The sequence below is a fragment of the Ornithodoros turicata genome, chromosome 3 (assembly GCF_037126465.1).
Source record: "Ornithodoros turicata isolate Travis chromosome 3, ASM3712646v1, whole genome shotgun sequence".
Lineage (NCBI taxonomy): Eukaryota > Metazoa > Arthropoda > Arachnida > Ixodida > Argasidae > Ornithodoros > Ornithodoros turicata.
Window position 1 is genome coordinate 105,795,837 of NC_088203.1, and position 23,110 is coordinate 105,818,946.

The 23,110-nt window shown below is 46.0% G+C and overlaps 2 protein-coding genes across 2 annotated transcripts in view; one reads left to right on the plus strand and one right to left on the minus strand.

The window, feature by feature from the left end:
* The window catches only part of LOC135389101 (multiple C2 and transmembrane domain-containing protein 1-like), an 84,055-nt gene extending 77,808 nt beyond the window's left edge, over positions 1–6,247 (minus strand). Inside the window, exon 1 of the mRNA XM_064619074.1 lies at positions 5,980–6,247. Within this exon, the coding sequence (XP_064475144.1) occupies positions 5,980–6,004 (25 nt within the window). The 5' untranslated portion in view covers positions 6,005–6,247. The remainder of the gene's footprint in view (positions 1–5,979) is intronic.
* Positions 1,051–23,074, plus strand: LOC135389104 (T-complex protein 1 subunit gamma-like). The gene is made up of 17 exons (XM_064619082.1): positions 1,051–1,157; positions 1,219–1,280; positions 3,850–3,900; positions 7,324–7,386; positions 7,459–7,555; positions 9,720–9,840; positions 11,048–11,128; positions 13,104–13,209; positions 13,930–14,012; positions 14,072–14,138; positions 14,204–14,336; positions 15,188–15,269; positions 16,343–16,441; positions 16,584–16,770; positions 17,155–17,295; positions 17,372–17,503; positions 22,804–23,074. The coding sequence occupies exons 1-17, from the start codon at positions 1,121–1,123 to the stop codon at positions 22,921–22,923; spliced, it is 1,662 nt and encodes a 553-aa protein (XP_064475152.1). The 5' UTR covers positions 1,051–1,120; the 3' UTR covers positions 22,924–23,074.
* Positions 23,075–23,110: the final 36 nt, after the last annotated feature.

Consider the following 23,110-nt stretch of genomic DNA (forward strand, 5'->3'; position numbering starts at 1 on the left):
TGACGCAACCCCCCCCATTGATTTCTTTCCTCTAAGACACCCCACGTACGTTATAGCCATTTCGTGTGCTGCCTGCAGTCCACAGCTGGCCGGAATCTGTGTGAGACACGCAGAAAGTGGACGCTTAATCGTGCGACTCGCTGAGGCGAGTTACGCATCGTTTCCATGCACGAATGATTTGTACTACTGGTAGTTCCTCGAGATGACTTCGATCATTGATCAGATTGCTGCGCGTGGCATGTCCCCCGTTTCCTGGTGCATATTTTGAGGCATTGTTTCTTGACAAGCTGTGTGCGCAAGACCTTGGAGGCGACGAGGAAAACATCCGCTTTCCGTGTGACAGTTCGCAGAAACAAATAAATCGTAGATAAAAATAAGCATCCTACCCTAATTTATTCTTCAAATATCGTATTTTGGTTATCTGCTTAACCTGCATGCCCGTGACTGCCGATGGTGTGTTGTGCAGTGCAGACTGATTATGATGAACACGAAAGAAAGGCACACTGTTATATCTTTTTACGTTGCCATTTTTTTGCCTGTGGATATGGCACAGCTCTTAATGCGCGAAATTTTTCCCGGTTTTGTTGTCGTTCGAGGAAAAAAAATTCGAGCTCTCCAGCGATGACAGACGACGTGTGGTAACGGTGGTAACGGCCCGGGTTTCGCTTTTGCATCAGCGCTGTTGTCTCTTGCCGCCGGCCCGACTAGTACGCTAGTACCCGACGCGCGACAGGCGCAAGAGCGAGACATACATCGCCCTCTAGTAACGGGTACTCCAACTTCGATGAGAAGTCTCTGGCGGTTTCGTCCGTTGTTTATAGATGACGCTGTATGTATTCCGCGTTTGCTGCCTTAAAAGTCATACCTGTATATATAAGACACACATCTATAATGGTTGAAATATACTAATATTCCACGTAAAATTTCGGTAATTCTTCATGGAAATTTAAAAGTGTGTTTTGTAATACCGAAATTGTCAGTTAAATATTAAAACATCGCTCATGTTAGAATGTCATAAGAGTGAGCGGAGTGATATCTTCGACAACGACTGGGTAGGGGTGTCATTAGTGTTTGTTTCACGTCAGTGTGTCACAGCTTGCAACACGCGTGTATCAAAAAAATGGTCGGTCCTGGACAGGTTCCCATCCTCGTCTTGAGTAAGAAAATCTTTAATCGTTACTCTCTTGAATACGTTGCCGATATTCGGTTTCATTACAGGTCAGAACACCAAGCGTGAGTCTGGGAGAAATGTGCAGATCCAGAATGTTCGGGCTGCTAAAGTGAGTAGCGGGACTGTGAATTTCTAACGTTTTTACACCTAAACGCTCTGTAACCAGCGAATTTACACATGGCGTGTCATTTTATACTCAGTGGTCACCGGGTTATCGGTAGTTTGTTCACACGAATTATGTTTTTCTTTGGCGAAGCCGGCATCTGAGCATGTGCTCCCGTCAAGTAGGCTTATAGGTTTGTGTCTGTCTACTCACAAAGGGACATCTGATATCGCGGTCAGCCACAATTGGACGTTGCTTTAAGTCATTTGTCCTCTTCGCAGGAACAAAACTACGAAAAAGGAAAACGCAGTGTCATTGGAATATGCAGTTTGTGTTTCAGGCTGAATAAAAGTCCATAAAAGGGCATGCGTAAGGACGTCCAGCACATGGTTCTGTATCAAGCTAATCTACTTGGTAGAGAAAACCAGTCAGAATAAGGATGTAAAATGAATGATGGTATATTTGCGTTGGTGAGTTTCATATCAATGAAGTTGGAGGGACTACCTGAAGTTTCGATAGCGTATGTGGTAGAGCGGTTAGCACCTCTTGTTCTCGTGGTGGTGTGGTCGCGGGTTCGAATCCTACCCTAGGACAATGGTGATTGTGATGAAACATCTGTTTGAAACTTCGCGGTTTCGATCGGAGAACTTCGGTTCAAGGATGGTGTGCAGATGTCTGAATCACTTGTCCTATTTATGGAAATGCTCTACTAAAGCGTATGCCTAGTGACTCTACTTATGCAAACACTTCGATTTTTTTCTTTGATTCTCTTCCTTTCTTTTCTTTTTTTGCAGGAAGGGGTGTTTATTATGGGACTAGCTTTCTTTTTCTACCATTCGAGTCGCGCCAGGAAAGGCCATATCAGGAAAAAATGTCACAGAATGTGACTTATACCGAAGGAATGTATGAATCCAACAAATGACATTTACCGATGCACACTGAAAGATAGTTGAAGCGCACTGTACTTGTAATGGGAAATGGGGATGGACCATGGATTTTCGTCGTCACATATGTGGGAACCTATTCCCACTCTCGCGGCAAAGCCCATCCATTCCGTCCCCGAGGAAGGCGAAACACAGAGATGTCAAGATATGCAAAAAAAAAAAAAAACTCATAATTTAATTACTCGCATGTTATGAACAGACACCTGTCTCTTCCGAGGATACACATAGAATGTTCCACAAGCTAAACAGCACGCGCCCTGCATGAGAGAGACAGTTGGTGCTCCACTGCCACCCTACACTGAATTCAGTGGAATCTCCACAAATGGAACATTTTAAGACACTAATCCTCTGAATAGGTGATCAATGGGCTCAATCCATATTCCAGCCCATTACAGTACTATTCGAAAGGTGTTCATTTGCACACTTTTCCAGGCGTTGCTTTCGCAATGCCCCGGTGCTACAAGTGCCATGCAGGGAATAGCAACCTATTCTTCATGATGGCCGGAAGACTTAGTAGAACGTCAGGAAGAACTGCGAATTTGTCAGATTCTCCTGAACGACTTCTTGGCTTGGCAACAATTAAGGTCATCTAGGGATAAGCCTCCTATTCTTGCAAGTAGCCACCCGTACAGTGATTTTCCCAGGATTTTCTTCTTGGGGGGGGGGGGGGGAATCAGTGAGGGGGTGTGGCAATAATACCTGACGGTCTCACATTACGTCACAACCACATGGCCATATCTTGTGACCTCACGTATGATGTGAACAAGTGGCTTTTCCCAGGATTTCCGTTTTGAGGGAATCTGGATTTGAAGGAGTGGAATGAGGGCTACAAATGCGCTTTAGAAGACTTGCCCACTAACAACTGTGTTCCTGGCTAAATGTAGCGACATTCAATTTTCAAACAGCAACGCTTTATTGCGGTGAACACTGTTTTGCTGCTCTCAAAATACAACCTAGGTAGTTCTGGGTTGTGAGCATCTTCATTTCTGGTAAAAACGTTGTGTGACATTAAAAACAGAAAACGAGGACAGGTCACGAGAAACACAAAAAAAAACACACACACACACATGACGCAGAGCAGTTCTCTTCATGTGAAGCGGTAAGTTTCCCCTTCAAAGCCTCCTGGGTTTCAGGACTGTCAACATGTGCACAAAGCAATTGCGAACGTTCTGAGCAGAGTATTCGATTCATAGAACCATACATGAAACCAATATTTTAGTGCGAGAGCACAACACTCGGTCTCGTTCCTGTATACAGAGTACAGCCGTACTCTGAAAAATTTGGGAGTATGCAACCTTGACGCTGAAAATATGGGACAATTTCGATTGGATTTCTTTTCGCAAGTCCCAATAACCATTGTAGCACGGTTCAACTATCATTCAGTGCACTTCGTGAAAGTAAGTGTCCTTTGTGGAATTCTTACATTTCCTTTGGTATAAGTGAAATTCTGTGGCATTTTTTTTTTTTTTTCCTGGTGTGACTTGAGTTTTGAGTTTGAAAAGCTACTCGCAAAACCAACCTGCCTTCCTGCATAAAAACTTGAGTGCAGTAAGAGTTTGCTTGCAGTGAGTTGTCAGTTGCATTATGGGAGTTTGCTGATGCTGTTGTCATTCCTTTGTTATGAAATGTAGGCAGTTGCTGACGTGGTACGAACTTGTCTTGGACCCCGAGCAATGTTAAAGGTGAGTCGCTTTAAGATTGTTCTCTCTTCCTATTTGAATGAAAGTTATGTCTGAATGAGCGTCCGCTAGTGATGCAAAAATGTCGGTTCTTTCGGTATCGATAAATATCACCATCGTAAAAAAAAGATAAAATGGCTGAAAATTTATATTGATCAATTATCAATATAATTATCTATATTTTATCAACATATCAGTATTTTTAAAAGAACCATCGATACATACAGGATATTTCACCTAACGTGAATTCCAACTGGCGACATACCTGCTGGAGGATTGTGGGACTTTCGGCAGTGACCTTCTGGAAACTTTTGCCATCATCGAGGAAGGCTTTGAACAGTTTTTAATTGCAGGAAAGTTATTTCTTTCAATTGAACTTCGAAAAAAAAAAAACATTTAAAAACCCCACTTTATTGCAGAAATATGAAGTCCTCCGCAGATAACCACAGACCCAACAAAAACTATGCACCGCATCACAACAGAAATAGTAAAAGTACTGCTTTATACCCCGCCTGCTTGATTGTCGCAAAGAAGAGTTCATGGAAGATGCGGGGAGAGGAGGAAGTGTCCTTGCCTCTTGTTTTATCTTTCTTTCTCCCCCTCTGACCTTGAAGCTGGTGACTTCTCATAAAGAAGGCAAAACAAATGAAGGCAGGGACATTTTGCCCGCGCTTCTTTGTGGAAATCAAGCAGCCGGGGCTAAAGCGTAATTTTTTTTTCTATTTCTTTTTTTACAATACTGTGCATAGTTTTTGTTGGGTCTGCGGTCATCTGTGGAGGACTTCACATTTCTGAAAAAACAAAGAAAGTTAGGTTTGCTTGGCAATTTTCAAAGTTCAGTTGATAAAAATACGTTTCCGACAATTAAAAGTTGTCCAAAGCCTTCCTCAATGATGGCAAAAGTTTCCAGACAGTAATTGCAGTAATTGCTGAAGGTCCCTGTTGTCAAAAGGGGGCTGTCCTGGTTAGCATGCTATTACACCACCAGGGTCAGTTGAAACTATAACGACAGATATTGAAGGGGGTCAGGACATCTGGACCCCCCCTCCTCCCCTAAGTCCGCCCATGGGTAGCGGCTAGTTGTCTCTTCAGCCCGTTACACCCTACTGCATAAATACTATTGGTTTTGCCTAGTTAAAGTTTACAAAGTAGCACCCAGTTTTGATCTCTGGACTTGTCAAAAGCACATAGCCTGAAAGAAACTCGTGTTCAGTGTAATCATGCAACAGTGAACGAGGCTGTTCGATTGGCATGCGATATTTATTGCTCCATGGTTCACATTTCTTGCAAAGGATGAGGCTTACATTCTGGACGCTCCGCTAGGCCGCATTGCTATTATGAGTTGGGAACGCCCAGCTACAGAACATGCCTGCATGTTTGATGAGTGGGCGACGCCAAGTCCGCTCTATGTGTAGCCGAGCATTATTGTGCCGTAGCGGTAACATGTTTTCATACGCTGGATCAGCGCGCGCGGCGTTGTGTAGTAAAACACAACTTATAAACCGTCTCTTCTTCGTTCCAGTGGAGTGCCATAAGGGCTTTCTTTGAAATTGAGTGCGTCGCCGATGATGATCACGGACCAGCTGTGCGTGGGCACGCTCGTGATTTATTTCGCTTCAAAGCATGCTTTACGTGAACATGGGCTGTCAGTGAAGCATCTGCGGGCGTACATACTTGCCTGTAAGACGCGTACTATGTAACCTCGATTCCTGGAAAAAAAAACTCTATCCTTTGGAAGTTTGCGATGCCGTTTTCTTGTGATTACTGGCTGTTACTCAATCGACATGGCTGCGACAACCGCAAGAAAAGTGCGCGAAATCAACTAAGCACAGGCAGAACTGCAGTCGTTCATTGTTTTGATCGATTTTGTTTTGATCGATATTTGTTTGATGGAATGGAAAAGATTTGCGAACTTAAATCTTCTGTCTGTTATGCGTATGCGGTACCGCGGACTGCGCTTTGTGTCGTCTGCAAATCCTATCCACTTGTTGCCGACCCTGACTTTTTTTTTTTTTTTAAGTTCACGTGTAACTCGCGCCGGGACGGTTCCGTTGTCAAATGTTCGGAAACGCTGTTGCTTACCTTTCTTGAATCCGCAGCACAGCATCAGAAGCAGGAAACATGAAGCAGGTGAATTTGTCCAGTTACCATGGCGATAATAGAGCAGCGTCGTCTGCAAAATGTTTGGCCAGTTCGCCTTCACACCTCCTGCGTGTCTGATTTGGTTGGAAATGCTCTAGTGATTGTGAACATGTGCGGATGCCCAAATTTCTTCTTAGAAACGCGTCTTGGTTTGCTGTTTTTCCGGCGTCCACTCTTGTTGATTACAAAGCGGCATTCGCTATTCACGTCTCCGCTCTGGCAAGCTTCCCGCGAATCTTGGAGCGCCTGCCGCTCCGTGACGCTGCGCCTGTCATAAATGCGCGTCATCCATGATTGGTGGCGCCACGTCGGCCGCAATTTTGTATGAAGGCGGAACATTCAAAATTGCACAAAAGTGCGATGCTTCATATGACATGCCAGGAGTTTGATAAAGTACAGTATATAAGTATAGCTATCAGAGCGAATGAATCCAAACTTGCCTGCAAACGAAATGGCTTTTTGGATGACTGCGTCGCACTTTCTTTTGGTGTGGTCCAGATGCTCTATCTTTGTATTGTTGAAACACGTGTAAACTAGCGCACGTGAACTAAAGTTGCGATGTGCGGTAGTTGGTACTGGTAAAACATCTAAAATCAGCACACTAGATGGAGTCGAGAAGACTAGAGCAGTGGTCTTGTCTTCTCACCTCCATCTAGCGTGCTGCTTTTAGATATGTCATAAGGAACGTGTCAGGCTAAGGAGTTTGCTGAAAAAATGCACATTAAAAAATGCATAGCTGAATCTCTTGACAATTGGCTGTCTGTGAGCCAGTGCGGGATTTAGGGGGCACATACCAAGGGAGGCGCAGGGGTGTATACCCCTGGGCCCCCACCTTTGCAAAGTCGTTTTTTATAAATAATTTTTTAAATCATCAGAGATCACTTATCTCCTGTCAGAATTTTTGTTCACTACAATATTTGTGCTACGGCAACATAAAAACAGAATAGCCGATAACGAACGGTCCGCGTGCCGTGATGAGTATCCTGAAGTTATGGTAGAAATTGTTGAAATAACCGATTTTGTATTTTCGACAAGAGTGAGTTAACAAATGAATGAAGAACTGCATATTGCAATTTTTTGTGTACATCAACGTGCAATATACAGTGCAGCAATTAGAGTTTTAGTATGCTGCTACAGAGAGCTTGTTAGGCTATCTATGTCCTTCTGTCTGTAGTACTCTACTAAGTGTGCTTGCATTATAGCATCGCATTAATTGCGTTAAATTTTGTCAATCTCTCTCTCTGTTCTTTGTAATAGTATTTGTCATGATCTGTTGTTTCCTAGATGCTGATGAACCCCATTGGGGGGATCATCATGACAAACGACGGAAATGCGATCCTCCGCGAGGTAAGTTCTAAATGCGAAGAAAGTATGCCATCACAAAAGCAATGGCAAATATCGAGCAATATGATATTTCAGATCACCGTGCAACATCCAGCGGCCAAGTCCATGATCGAGATCAGCCGCACCCAAGACGAGGAGGTCGGTGATGGCACCACCTCTGTTATCATCCTAGGTAAAGAATAATCTATATCTGAAAAGAGAATTCAGGCTTAAAGGCAGTCCTCCTGATAGAATAATTTGTACAAACTGACAAGATCTACAAAATAGCTTTGCCACTTAATTCTTAACTTGATCTTGCTGGACAGCTCGCGTTTCATGGTTTCCTTAGTGAAACATGAAAAAGATATTGACACTTTCTCAAGATGCTCATGTGTGATGCTCAGATCGTTATGCTCATGTGATATCTAAGATTATTAGCACTGATTAGGACTACTAACTTACCATCAAAGTAGTTTAGCAGCAACTACTAATAGCTTCTTTAAAATGAAACTAAAGCTAACTACGGTTTAGGAAAGAAGTTAAATTGTGCTTGTAATCACTCTTTAGCTACCACTGTACCTGAATCCTTATAATTATTCATGAACCATCAAATGAATGAAATCTTCTCTCTCAGCATGTTTCATTAAAACTCTGCTGGCTCATCCATAGATTTTATATGTGCAAAGTACTAGTAACTCAGCTTCTCCCATTTGCATCATTATTTTTCTGAGAAGTTATTTCCAGAGCCTCGGCGGATCAGTTTGTAGCACGTCTGCATACTGGTCTCAAGGTTGCGGATTCAACCCCAGCAGAGGATCCCAGCAACTTGGCAGCAGAGTACAAGTTGCTTAGATATGCTGTCTTCAATTAGGAACGTTATGATCATAGTTGTCCCACTTCACAAAGCCATAAACTATCGGGAGTTATTGCTCTGTTGCTAGCTATCTGCTACTTTATAGTAGATTGATCAGCCAGTTTGACAGATATCGCTGTGATCACTTCAAATATCAGCGTTTTTTTTTTCTACGTATAGATACGTGTTAGCGACATCAACCAGGAGAGGAACAGAAGTAAACGACAGTCAGTTTTTTTGATAAATAGCGACATAATCTCACATGGAAGTGTTTGCGTTGTTCATTTGTTTTTTTTTTTTTTTTTTTTTTTTTTCTGAAATGCACTAGTCTGTACTTACATTTTGTAATGTGAGCAATTGCAAACTATTTGTACTGAAGCTCATCTGTAGGGGTAGCACAGTTTTTTTTAGGTAGCACAGTTTAGGGATAGCACAGTAGCTTTTCTTCTTTTTCATGCACAGGCCTCATGTCATTGTGTGTGAGCTTTCTGTAAGTTCCATAACCTTTTTTTTTCTTTTCATTTGTTTTGTATTAGCTCTCACGGTAATTTGTCTTCAGATGTATTTCCCACTGTTGGGCACATGGCTTGAGGAGACATAAATAAGACAACTATCTGGAATAATAGTAAAAGGTGGGACGTGCAGCGATTTCACGTTAGCTTGAGTCACCAGATTGTTGTGTCGACTGTACTTGCTTTCGCAATGTGTCCCACCAACTGGGGTGGTTGTTCCAATCGTTTTGTACAGGTCCCGACAAAAGTTTACGGAACACGCGAGCGGTGTATTTTCTCCTCGGTACGACACCCTAGCGGCAAGCAGAAGCTGGCGAAATCAGGCCAGTTCACTGCCTCAGAGGGGTGGACGACTGCGCTCTTTGCGACACACAACGGTAGTTTCGGTATGATTACTGTTGCATATGCCTGCGAAGTGAGTTGGATTTTACTGTTGTGCTCGCCAACAACACGTGATTCAACGATTGTTGAGACAGCTGCTATCATCGTGATAAGGATGAATCATGGTGTCAACACGTTACAGTGTATTGCTTTTATTGGAAAGCTATGATATGTAGACAAGAGAAAGAAAGGTATCTTGTAAACAGTTGCTTTATTATGGACGACGCGTGACGAGCTGATAAACAATTGACGCTGACATTGATAAACAACTGACGTTAGTCACGAATTGTTGACGAGCACAACAGTTAAATCCAACTCACATCGCGGGCACATACAACAGTAATGATACCGAAACTACCGCTGTGTGTCGCTAAAAGCGCAGTCGTCCACCCCTCTGAGGCAGTGAACTGGCCTGATTTCGCCAGCTTCTGCTTGCCGCTAGGGTGTCGTACCGAGGAAAAAATACACCGCTCGCGTGTCCCGTAAACTTTTGTCGGGACCTGTACCAACATTCAAATTGCCACAAGTTGGTGTCCAAAACTCTATGTATGAATGTAACCTTAGATGCTTGTGTCCACTCGCATATTCTCAATTGCGGCGTCATCTTTCAGCTGGAGAGCTCCTTACAGCTGCCCTGCCGTACTTGGAACAAAATATTCACCCAACTGTCATCATCAGTGCCTACCGGCAGGCCTTGGAGGATATCATTAACGTTCTCAAGGAGAAAGTCAGGTCGGCTACCTTGTTTCACTCTAATGGGAAATTTGGACTTTCATGTCAGGGGTAGGGAAGCAAAGGCTAGGAAGTAAAACCTCTCTCTCCTGTGACCAAAGAATGTACCAAAAGCAGCTCCAGTCCGCCCGTTCACGCATTCACTGAATACGTTCACTAGTGAGCTCATCCTGGGGTGTAGTAACGGGTCGCAGCAAGAAAACTGCTGGAGGGTCGGGCACTTGAGTTTCCAGATGTACTGCCCCGCAGCCAAAACAACGGCCAGCAACTTTGCGACAAGCACCACAAGCGGTGTACAAGAAGCAAACAATAATTCGGAAAAGAAACATATTGGGAGCGAAAGTAAGCATAATTGCCGGTGAATCACAGAGCGCAACAGAGATCTGATACTCTTTTCAACCTACTTGGACGATGAAACTGAAGAAAAATTGGTGCAGACAGGAGTGCAATGTGTTTTGAACACAATTGTTTAGATTGAACTAGTGTTCGCAGGTTTGAATTACCATGGACCTTTGTACACCGTCCTCATACTGTAGCGGACAGTATTATTACTTACTTTGAAAACTGTTTTCTTTTAGATCTGTGATATGTATATGTAACAAGCCTGATGAACCCAGTTTTTACCTGTATCATATCACCCCAGAAATTTTACACCAAAATTCGCCCACATTGGGTGCTGCTGTTTTCCACCCGATTTTTACCCCCGGAATTTTCCAAAACCTATTTCCTGAAAACCTCAGGGCCTAGTTATACCTCCGTCGATGGTCATCAAAGACAGCCCATGTGTCAGGGGTATTGGCCGTCTCTGCTCCTCAACTGGGGATGGTGCCGGTGTGGAGCTCCTCTGGAGTGAAGCTTATGTAGTGGTGTGTAATCCACGATACATACAGGGTAGGCACCTGTAAATGTCTACCCATACTGGCACATTGAGTGCGGGTGGAGCTTCTGGGTTAACTACACGTAAATCTCTGCATAAAGCTCCGTATGAGGAAGTTGAGTTGATTTGTCATAGAAAGAGGCTCGGTGAACAGGTAGATGTTTATGCCGCAGTGTGTGAACATGTACATAAATGTGAGGCCATATAAATGGGGCTCTAGGTTGTCTGTGTTTACGCAGTTGCCTCCCAGGATAATGGGACCTGCGTACATAGCAGAATGTTTGGTACAATGTGTAAGTGGTTTTAAAGAGCATTCTTTCGGGGTTGCAGCGTTCCCGTGGATGTCAACAACCCGCAACAGATGGCTGATGTCATACAGAGTTGCATTGGAACCAAATTCATCAGCAAATGGTAACTGCCACTAGTTGCTATATGTGCCTCACAGTATTGTATTCAGTGCCTAGCTAATGATTTACTTTATTAAAGGGACTATGAAATTTCCCGAACCCCCATACATTTTTTCGATGGAAACTGTTCTTCCCGCAGAGAAACTAATATGCCACAAATTTTTCCGGACGAAATCGCTCCACTCTGCGAGGAGCGCGCGCTGGAAATGTCTCTTCCGCGTTCCTCCTCTCCCGCGCATATTTCCCTGCCGATGGTGTAACTGTACGGACCGCTCTTCGGTTCCCCGTTACGTCACCACCGAAATCTGCCGATCGCGCGAAAGCTGCTGTCATGGAGATTTCCACTCCCGATGAACGCATACGCGGGATCCTACGGCATGTCCTACGGCGCATGCTCCTGGCGGGATTCCTCGGCTCGGCAACACGTCACGATGACGTGTTGCTGAGCCGGCCGTGGTCGCGTCAAGTTACCCGTTGTCTCCGCTCGGCAGCTCGTCACGGCGCGGCGCCAGGTGTCCTCCCTTCGCCGCTCCGTTTAAATTCGCTCCCGAGAAATCCGCTCGCACGACGAAAGTAAAATTTCGGTTCTAGACTCAGAAAAATGTCTTCTTTCGAACGAAACGAAGAAAAAAATCGTTTCATAGTCCCTTTAAGCACTTTGTGGGGGGACAAGCCTCATGTCAGGGGCAACATTTTGATCTTTAGTACAGCCTTTCTAGCACAGACCCTTAAGTCTCCGCAGGATGCGTACTCCTTACTGCTATGTCCTGTCCTACTCCTGTCCTGTCCTCTCTCCATCTGTCTACAGACACGATTATATCATGTATAGTCAGAGTTATTTTGTGGTAATAACACAGAATAAAAAAATAAAAAAACTTCGTACAGTGGAAAAACATATGTTGGAAATAGTATCGGAGTTCCTCGACCTAAGGGTTTGCCCCTCCGCACTGTTGCCAGATTACTGCATTTCCCCCGTCTTGTGTTGCCTGTCGGCGCAGAACTGCACATTTTGTCATTGTTATCGTAAATAACGGCAAGTTTTTGTACGTGTGAAGATTCACGCCGTAACTGTTCTGTAAACGTGATAAGGCAGTTGCACTATTAGTTTGAAGTGCTGATCAAGAGCCATGGAATCGGCATCTGGCAACAAGGTTTTTATGATTGCATTTGACTGCATTATACGATTATCACCCATTTTCTGCAGCATTGAATGTCCCTGTGCTTCGCTGTGCTTTTAAGCCGATAAAGCTGTTTTGTTCGCTGCTTTTTTTGCCCCGATACAGAAAGCACACACAAAGGGACCAGACTGAAACCAGCCGTGAATGTTTATTTATACTAGGCATGGCCCACTTTGTTGGGGAGGGAAGGTCATAAAATGGAGCTAGACTTAGATGTTTTGGTGGGCAGCCGAAGGTCATTCAAAGGGCGTGATAAGGTTACAGTATGGAGAGTGGTTTATTTCTGCGGCCTCCATATGATGGCGGGGCCAATTGTGTTTTAAATAGTGAAGAATGTGATACTGATAACCAACAAGGGGTGCATCCAGTGCCTAATGAAAGTTGCAAAGTTTTTATATTATTTTTTTATATCTACTAACAGGCATCCCTGAAACCATTGGAGGATGCTAGGTTTCCTAGTGAATCTCCCTCTTTGAATGATGTTCTTTTCCCCCTCCTGAGCATCTGTAACTCTAGCTCCTTCGATTCGCGACTTTCCCTCTCCAACCTAGTAGGCAATGTGTAGTAAATAAACGTTAATTGCTGGCTCGAGTCTCGTCCTTCCGTGTATGTATTTTGTTTTCCATCCTGCTCAAGTCTCTTACGCTTGCCTCCTGCTCCATTGTTCAACATATGTTCTGACCTTGAACTTGTTAATTGTGATACTGTGGTAAAACCACTCTGTGTTATGCAGAAGCGCTATAACAACATTTAAACCGTTGCTTATTATTGTACAATAAACTGCTTGTCCGTATTATAAAGGGGTGACCTGGCGTGCCAGATTGCCCTGGAAGCTGTCAAGACTGTCTGCGTCGAAGAGGGCGGTCGGAAAGAGATTGACATCAAACGTTACGCGAAGGTGGAGAAGGTAAACGTTTTATCTTCACTTAGGGTTAGCTTGAACCATGTTTATGTACCTGTGAGCTAATATGGGTAATTCTGTCCAACTCCTTTATAATGAAACTCGGGAGACCAAGAAAAAAATTGTCGTAAAGGTAAATTTGTTAAAGAGGATCTGCATCAAATTTGCGTCAGGTCGGTTAACTGTGCTGCAAAAATTATCATTGGAAGACTGTTTGGTTTCTTCCTAAAATGCAAAGTTTCAAAGTGCAACTTGTCACTGTCTAGATACCATTGTTTGGCATTTCATGTTTTTCTCAGTGACCTCAGAAAGTAACGAAATTTTCGCCTCAGAAAGTAGTTGCACATTCGAAAAAGCAAAGCTCGAGACTTCAAAATTACATAAAGGGAGGGTCATGGATAAGACATTATTATTGTATTGAAGATTATAATAGACGGGATCGTCTGTATAAAATTTAAGCTCTTAATACATTTTTTATTTTATTTTTATTATATTATTATTTTATTATATTATTATTTATATTATATTATATATATTATATATATATTATATTATTATTTTATTATACAGTCTTTTTATTCATTTTATCTTCATTACAAACCCCATATGTTAATTACATTGGGTAAGCCTATACTTGTTACTGTAGAGTACAATAAGAGTGTGTAATTAACTACATACTTAAGATATCAGTCTCTTTACTTGATGCTATCATCTTTTGTCTTGTAGATCCCTGGTGGACGAGTCGAAGACTCTAAAGTTCTGCGAGGCGTAATGCTGAATAAGGATGTCACGAACGGCAGGATGCGCAGGTCAGTAATTTTCTGAGGCTAGCGTAAATGGGTGTACCTAATACCTCGTCGTCTTGCAGGCGAATCGAAAAGCCGAGGATTGTTCTCCTGGACTGCACCCTGGAATACAAGAAAGGAGAAAGTCAGGTTTGTTGACACACTTACCTTCTTGTCTGTAACTCCTGCTGACCTGCTTTATTTAATACTTCCAGACCAACATTGAGGTAATGAGAGAAGAGGACTTCACCAAGATACTTGAGATCGAAGAACAGTACGTGCAGCAGATGTGCAGTGACCTCATCAAGCTGAAGCCCGACGTGGTCATCACCGAGAAGGGTATTTCCGGTACGTGTATTGGTTAAGCAAGTGAGGCTTTAACACATTACTGGAACAAATATCAATTTTTTTTACTTTGTAGTTCAGTCGCAGGCTACAAAAACATGGACTTTTTGATTTCTGAACAAAACTGTCGGCACCACCAAATGCCCATGGAGCAAATATATCTACCGTGCTGGGTTTTCCAGATCATGTTATCTCTTGATAGCTTGAGGCACTATAGAACCTACCTATATATGCTGTCGATAGTGTTCTTGATAGTGGGCTTTGGGAAGAAACTACATAGATCAGAAAAAGTGGAAGAAGACTGAACTTCTGTTCACCCTGTACCTGTACAGCCTCTGGGCAGTAGCACTCGAGTATAGGAAAAAAACGTAACTGGATGACAGGAGAGGTTCAAAGATGCCATACTCTCCAGCGAAGCCACAGTCATCAAACCCAACAGTTCATAAATCCGTGAAGAATTGCAGCCATGTTGGTTAAAGTGTTGTCTCCATCAGTCCGTGAAGAATCACAGCCATATTGGTTAAAGTGTTGTCTGCTAGATGGCACACTAGCCACTGAAAGCACCCTCAACGGCTTATGTTGCTTTTGCATGTGGAAGCTATCCATCTGCCACTTTGTAGATATTTTTCATTTACTTGCTAGATTTTTATCACTTTGAATGTATAGAGTGGTGCACTGCAGCAGCAGAAAATTGCTGTGGTGCCTTGTTTCATGCTCGTGCAGTTGACCAGGCGTACACAGACAATATTCTATGACACCTTTCAATAAAGACTTTAACGGGAAGTTGAAGTCTAAAAAATTTGTCAGCAGCTGTAGTGTGATTTTATGTTTATTCGTCGCTATTTCTGTTCTAGATTTGGCTCAGCACTACCTGATGAAGGCAAACATTTCATGCGTTCGTCGGGTCAGGAAGACTGACAACAACAGGATAGCCAGGTCAGTTTGCCTTGTGTTTCACGTAAGAATGGGGAGTGAAAAAAGTATATTGACAACACTTCGATACGGTGTAATCCCATTAATTCGATATCTCTTAATGCAAAATGATGTTAGGATTCAGTCAATGTCATGTGTATTTCGGCGGGGCAAAACGCCTGGTATTTCGAACATAGTTTATTTGAACTAGATTGCCTGGCTTGGCACCATCCAACTGCTGACCACGTGTCCATGCGCTGCTAGCATGCCAGGGACACGTTTGCTTTTCAAGTGTTCAGTTTGCTTTCGTTGTACGACCATTACTTCTAAATATGATACTTGTGCCAGAGGAACGAGGAACAAACCACCACAATGGTGTCAATGGCACAGAACGCTGCCGCTTACTCGTGGTCGAAAAAGTAAGCAAAGCCTCACCCTTTTTAGGGGATCAAGGCCTTTCTTGTTGAGAACACAGCCAACAAAAAGGCGTGAATGATAAGCAGCATATTCTCACGTTAGGGTGGAGATATTTGCGTTTGCGGGTTCACAATTGGGTTGGGCTGAACAGCGCAAACTATGTTGATTGAGTCGTGGCTGAAGAAACTAATCCAACCATGTATAACAGATTTTTTTGGTTGCTTTACGGTGCTAACGCAGGATTTAATAAAAAAAAAAGCATTGTTTTCCACCCTGAGATGTTTTGATGTTTGCCTGTACATGAATATTTTTACTGGATGATACTCTTAGGTAGTATTTCTGGCAGTGTGTAACTACAAACATGCGACAAGGCCATGGGCCTGACCTTCAACTTGTTGTTACCCCATAACGCGCATTAAATGTATCACGAATGATTCGCCACAAGCTCTTGCACGAGCCTACCACAGCAGCTTTGGTGCGCCGAATATAACGATAAAGATCACTACGTGAAATGTTGAAGATTGTGTTTACCTTTTGTTTGGTGCAGGCATTGTGTTCCACTCTTCCAGGTTTTGAAATGAAACAATAAAAAAATTAGTTAGGTTAAAAAAAAGTTCAAAAATTTCAAGGATTTTCTGCAGACGTTTACCGAGAACTTTGCATTTTTCTCTCCTTTCTAGGGCATGCGGGGCAACTATAGCCAACCGAACAGATGAACTGAAGGAGACAGATGTAGGAACCAAAGCAGGACTTTTTGAAATTCAAAAGATTGGAGATGAGTATGTAATTCCTTCTAGTATTTGTCCCTGTTCTTTTTCGTGGAGCTCCTTTTTGGAGCACTCCCAATAGCGTAAAAAACACGTGGCCAGTGTAACTCTCCCATGAACGAATTTTCCCACTCTGAAATTTTCTTATCCGCAGGTACTTCTGCTTCATAACTGAATGCGAGGACCCCAAGGCTTGCACCATCCTCCTGAGAGGAGCGTCCAAAGATGTTCTTAACGAAGTGGAACGCAACCTCCAGGATGCCATGGCTGTCACCCGTAATGTCATGCTCGAACCTCGCCTTGTGCCCGGAGGTGGAGCCGTGGAAATGGCTGTCGGCCACGTGAGTTTCTAGCCCTTCTCTACTCATGCGTGCATTCTTGCATCTTGCAATCAAACACAGAGCACAATTTGAAAGGTTTCAATAACGCTTATCACCAACACTCTTGGCACCTCGTTTGATAATGTTATCCAGTTTTTTACCATGTTTCGGTTAGTTAGTCAGATGTAGATGTTCAGCATTGCTCCGCTTTTTGCCTTTGTCACCTAACTCATCCTGGATCATCTCATCGCTCATACTGGTATATAGCTTTTAACTGCCACACTCACTTGTTATCGTCCTCCTCTCTTTCTCATCGTCATCTCCCACACATTCACCATAGTTCTGGCGCTCTTTGGCCTTTGCCGCCTTTGTGCCATTAAACCCATAATCTCTCTCTCCCTTTAGCATCTAACGGAAAAGGGCAAGGCCATCACGGGCATCCAGCAGTGGCCGTACCGTGCAGTAGCCAAGGCACTGGAAATAATTCCTGCGACTCTGATCCAAAACTGTGGAGGCAACACAGTTCGAGTCCTGACAGCTTTGAGGGTGAGATGTCTGGGATCAGGCATACGTTGGCACGAGGGGACTGGTGGTGGTAGCTAAATGAAGAATGACTTTGCAGGCAAAGCACGCATCCAGCACAGACGGCAAGTGGAGCATTAACGGAGAAACTGGAGAGATTGTGAGTACGGACGAGCTGAAGGTGTGGGAGCCACTGGCAGTTAAGCTGCAAGCCTACAAAACTGCCGTTGAGGTGAGACATTGTAAAAAAATCTTGAACGCCCTCACACCCGGACCCTACCAGCTATATATTGTCACAAATTACGTTCACAATGTAATAGGGCCAGAAGTTTTCAGAAAACACATTTTCTGAAATTTGGTGTGTAAAAATAGGGAGTTATGCTTCAATAGGTATCTTCTTGCAAATGACACCATGCACATTCGCAAGATGTCATCATTCTGAGGTTGAATATCCACTGGGAGCCTACACACGTGCGTTTTCTTCCGCACCTCTAGGCCTGAATATTCCCTAGCCCAGGTCTGCTGTTTCCTCGAGTCTACCCATTTGCGATCCCACGGGAATTTACGTCGCGATTTATTGACATAACTATGGTGGTCCCCCCCCCCTGCCTGCCTGGTGGTGCCTCACCGCCGAGATTTATTCCGAGATAACCGTGGCGATCCCCCTGTAATCTAACGTCGCGATTCTGCCTCGTCGCCGCGATTTATTCCGAGATAACCGTGGCGATCCTCCAGGAACCTAACGTCACGATTCTTCCTCGTCGCCGCGATTTATTCCAAGATAACCGTGGCGATCCTCCAGGAACGTAACGTCACGATTCTTCCTCTTCGCCGCGATTTATTCCAAGATAACCGTGGCGATCCCCCCGTAATCTAACGTCGCGATTCTGCCTCGTCGCCGCGATTTATTCCGAGATAACCGTGGCGATCCTCCTGTAATCTAACGTCGCGATTCTGCCTCGTCGCCGCGATTTATTCCGAGATAACCGTGGCGATCCTCCTGTAATCTAACGTCGCGATTCTGCCTCGTCGCCGCGATTTATTCCGAGATAACCGTGGCGATCCCCCCTGCAATCTAACGTCACGATTCTTCCTCTTCGCCGCGATTTATTCCAAGATAACCGTGGCGATCCCCCCCCCCCCCCCCCGTAATCTAACGTCGCGATTCTGCCTCGTTGCCGCGATTTATTCCGAGATAACCGTGGCGATCCTCCAGGAACCTAACGTCACGATTCTGCCTCACCGCCGCGATTTATTCCGAGATAACCGTGGCGATCCTCCAGGAACCTACCGTCACGATTCTGCCTCGTCGCCGCGATTTATTCCGAGATAACCGTGGCGATCCTCCAGGAACCTACCGTCACGATTCTGCCTCGTCGCCGCGATTGATTCCGAGATCACTGTGGCGATCCCCCGGAATCTAACGTCGCGATTCTGCCTCACCGCCGCGATTTATTCCGAGATAACCGTGGCGATCCCCCGGAATCTAACGTCGCGATTCTGCGTCTCCGCCGCGATTTATTCCGAGATAACCGTGGCGATCCTCCAGGAACCTACCGTCACGATTCTGCCTCGTCGCCGCGATTGATTCCGAGATCACCGTGGCGATCCCCCGGAATCTAACGTCGCGACCCAAGCATCAAAATGTACTGAAAGTCGGGTGCAATAGGGGTGGACGGGGAGGTGGAAGGCCTTGAACAGACTCGTAAAACTAAGGAACATCGATAAGACACATACCGTCCACCCCTATTGCACTCGACTTTCAGTACGTTGTGCTGCTTGGGGATTCTGCCTCACCGCCGCAATTTATTCCGAGATAACCGTGGCGATCCTCCAGGAACCTACCGTCACGATTCTGCCTCGTCGCCGCGATTTATTCCGAGATAACCGTGGCGATCCTCCAGGAACCTACCGTCACGATTCTGCCTCGTCGCCGCGATTTATTCCGAGATAACCGTGGCGATCCTCCAGGAACCTACCGTCACGATTCTGCCTCGTCGCCGCGATTTATTCCGAGATAACCGTGGCGATCCTCCAGGAACCTACCGTCACGATTCTGCCTCGTCGCCGCGATTTATTCCGAGATAACCGTGGCGATCCTCCAGGAACCTACCGTCACGATTCTGCCTCGTCGCCGCGATTTATTCCGAGATAACCGTGGCGATCCTCCAGGAACCTAACGTCACGATTCTGCCTCGTCGCCGCGATTGATTCCGAGATCACCGTGGCGATCCCCCGGAATCTAACGTCGCGATTCTGCCTCACCGCCGCGATTTATTCCGAGATAACCGTGGCGATCCTCCAGGAACCTACCGTCACGATTCTGCCTCGTCGCCGCGATTTATTCCGAGATAACCGTGGCGATCCTCCAGGAACCTACCGTCACGATTCTGCCTCGTCGCCGCGATTTATTCCGAGATAACCGTGGCGATCCTCCAGGAACCTACCGTCACGATTCTGCCTCGTCGCCGCGATTTATTCCGAGATAACCGTGGCGATCCTCCAGGAACCTACCGTCACGATTCTGCCTCGTCGCCGCGATTTATTCCGAGATAACCGTGGCGATCCTCCAGGAACCTACCGTCACGAATCTGCCTCGTCGCCGCGATTTATTCCGAGATAACCGTGGCGATCCTCCAGGAACCTACCGTCACGATTCTGCCTCGTCGCCGCGATTTATTCCGAGATAACCGTGGCGATCCTCCAGGAACCTAACGTCACGATTCTGCCTCGTCGCCGCGATTGATTCCGAGATCACCGTGGCGATCCCCCGGAATCTAACGTCGCGATTCTGCCTCACCGCCGCGATTTATTCCGAGATAACCGTGGCGATCCTCCAGGAACCTACCGTCACGATTCTGCCTCGTCGCCGCGATTTATTCCGAGATAACCGTGGCGATCCTCCAGGAACCTACCGTCACGATTCTGCCTCGTCGCCGCGATTGATTCCGAGATCACCGTGGCGATCCCCCGGAATCTAACGTCGCGATTCTGCGTCTCCGCCGCGATTTATTCCGAGATAACCGTGGCGATCCTCCAGGAACCTACCGTCACGATTCTGCCTCGTCGCCGCGATTGATTCCGAGATCACTGTGGCGATCCCCCGGAATCTAACGTCGCGATTCTGCCTCACCGCCGCGATTTATTCCGAGATAACCGTGGCGATCCCCCGGAATCTAACGTCGCGATTCTGCGTCTCCGCCGCGATTTATTCCGAGATAACCGTGGCGATCCTCCAGGAACCTACCATCACGATTCTGCCTCGTCGCCGCGATTGATTCCGAGATCACCGTGGCGATCCCCCGGAATCTAACGTCGCGACCCAAGCAGCAAAATGTACTGAAAGTCGGGTGCAATAGGGGTGGACGGGGAGGTGGAAGGCCTTGAACAGACTCGTAAAACTAAGGAACATCGATAAGACACATACCGTCCACCCCTATTGCACTCGACTTTCAGTACATTGTGCTGCTTGGGGATTCTGCCTCACCGCCGCAATTTATTCCGAGATAACCGTGGCGATCCTCCAGGAACCTACCGTCACGATTCTGCCTCGTCGCCGCGATTTATTCCGAGATAACCGTGGCGATCCTCCAGGAACCTACCGTCACGATTCTGCCTCGTCGCCGCGATTGATTCCGAGATCACCGTGGCGATCCCCCGGAATCTAACGTCGCGATTCTGCGTCTCCGCCGCGATTTATTCCGAGATAACCGTGGCGATCCTCCAGGAACCTACCGTCACGATTCTGCCTCGTCGCCGCGATTGATTCCGAGATCACTGTGGCGATCCCCCGGAATCTAACGTCGCGATTCTGCCTCACCGCCGCGATTTATTCCGAGATAACCGTGGCGATCCCCCGGAATCTAACGTCGCGATTCTGCGTCTCCGCCGCGATTTATTCCGATATAACCGTGGCGATCCTCCAGGAACCTACCGTCACGATTCTGCCTCGTCGCCGCGATTTATTCCGAGATAACCGTGGCGATCCTCCAGGAACCTACCGTCACGATTCTGCCTCGTCGCCGCGATTGATTCCGAGATCACCGTGGCGATCCCCCGGAATCTAACGTCGCGATTCTGCGTCTCCGCCGCGATTTATTCCGAGATAACCGTGGCGATCCTCCAGGAACCTACCGTCACGATTCTGCCTCGTCGCCGCGATTTATTCCGAGATCACCGTGGCGATCCCCCGGAATCTAACGTCGCGACCCAAGCAGCAAAATGTACTGAAAGTCGGGTGCAATAGGGGTGGACGGGGAGGTGGAAGGCCTTGAACAGACTCGTAAAACTAAGGAACATCGATAAGACACATACCGTCCACCCCTATTGCACTCGACTTTCAGTACATTGTGCTGCTTGGGGATTCTGCCTCACCGCCGCAATTTATTCCGAGATAACCGTGGCGATCCTCCAGGAACCTACCGTCACGATTCTGCCTCGTCGCCGCGATTTATTCCGAGATAACCGTGGCGATCCTCCAGGAACCTACCGTCACGATTCTGCCTCGTCGCCGCGATTGATTCCGAGATCACTGTGGCGATCCCCCGGAATCTAACGTCGCGATTCTGCCTCACCGCCGCGATTTATTCCGAGATAACCGTGGCGATCCCCCGGAATCTAACGTCGCGATTCTGCGTCTCCGCCGCGATTTATTCGGAGATAACCGTGGCGATCCTCCAGGAACCTACCATCACGATTCTGCCTCGTCGCCGCGATTGATTCCGAGATCACCGTGGCGATCCCCCGGAATCTAACGTCGCGACCCAAGCAGCAAAATGTACTGAAAGTCGGGTGCAATAGGGGTGGACGGGGAGGTGGAAGGCCTTGAACAGACTCGTAAAACTAAGGAACATCGATAAGACACATACCGTCCACCCCTATTGCACTCGACTTTCAGTACATTGTGCTGCTTGGGGATTCTGCCTCACCGCTGCAATTTATTCCGAGATAACCGTGGCGATCCTCCAGGAACCTACCGTCACGATTCTGCCTCGTCGCCGCGATTGATTCCGAGATCACCGTGGCGATCCCCCGGAATCTAACGTCGCGATTCTGCCTCACCGCCGCGATTTATTCCGAGATAACTGTGGCGGTCCCCTCATAACCGAACGTCGCGATTCTACCACATCAAATATTATTCTGTTCTGTCAAGCGTGGACGAAATAATGCTCAATGTCCGTCGCATTCGTCGTTCATCACTCTGGCGCTCCTTCGCATTGACTGCGCGATACGCTTGCTGGTGCTACGAAAGCCGGGTGTGCTTAATGTGCGGGAGACAAATACTACCAGCCTTGCGACGCTCAAAGTTGGGGTGCGTCCAACATGCGAGTAAATACGGTAACGGATTAAGCTAGACGCAACCAACATTATATTCGGGGAGAAATAGGGATGAACCCGAAAACTTGTGGCCTTAACTGTATAAAGGTCTGCATATGCTTGTCAGAGCAGTGAGTGCTAGCCTGATTTCTGTGGATAAAAAAAAAAGCATTGTTGGCTATTCATCGATGTGTTATGCACATTATTTTGTTACAGACGGCCATTTTGCTGTTGCGAATCGATGACATTGTCTCCGGTTCCAAGAAGAAGGACAAGGCCGAAGGAGATTCAGCTCCAGCTCAGGTAGCACCAACGGAGGAATCTGTCAAAGAATGAAGTTAAGGAGTGTTGGTACTGGCCACAAGTGAAACTGTTAATTTAAGGCATCTCTGTTCTTAGCAACGATCACAGCATCTGTTGTGCGGGCATTTTGTGCATATTTTCATGCAAGCCATATTGAAATAATAAAAAGGGGCTTCAGAGTTCACTTTTTGGTCACAACTAAGGGTGTTGGAAGCTGAGT

Coding starts and splice junctions, on each gene's coding strand:
- LOC135389104 (XM_064619082.1), top strand. CDS start 1,121: ATGGTCGGTCCTGGACAGGTTCCCATCCTCGTCTTGA. Junction 7,387..7,458: donor GAAATGCGATCCTCCGCGAG/GTAAGTTCTAAA, acceptor ATGATATTTCAG/ATCACCGTGCAACATCCAGC. Junction 7,556..9,719: donor CACCTCTGTTATCATCCTAG/GTAAAGAATAAT, acceptor GTCATCTTTCAG/CTGGAGAGCTCCTTACAGCT.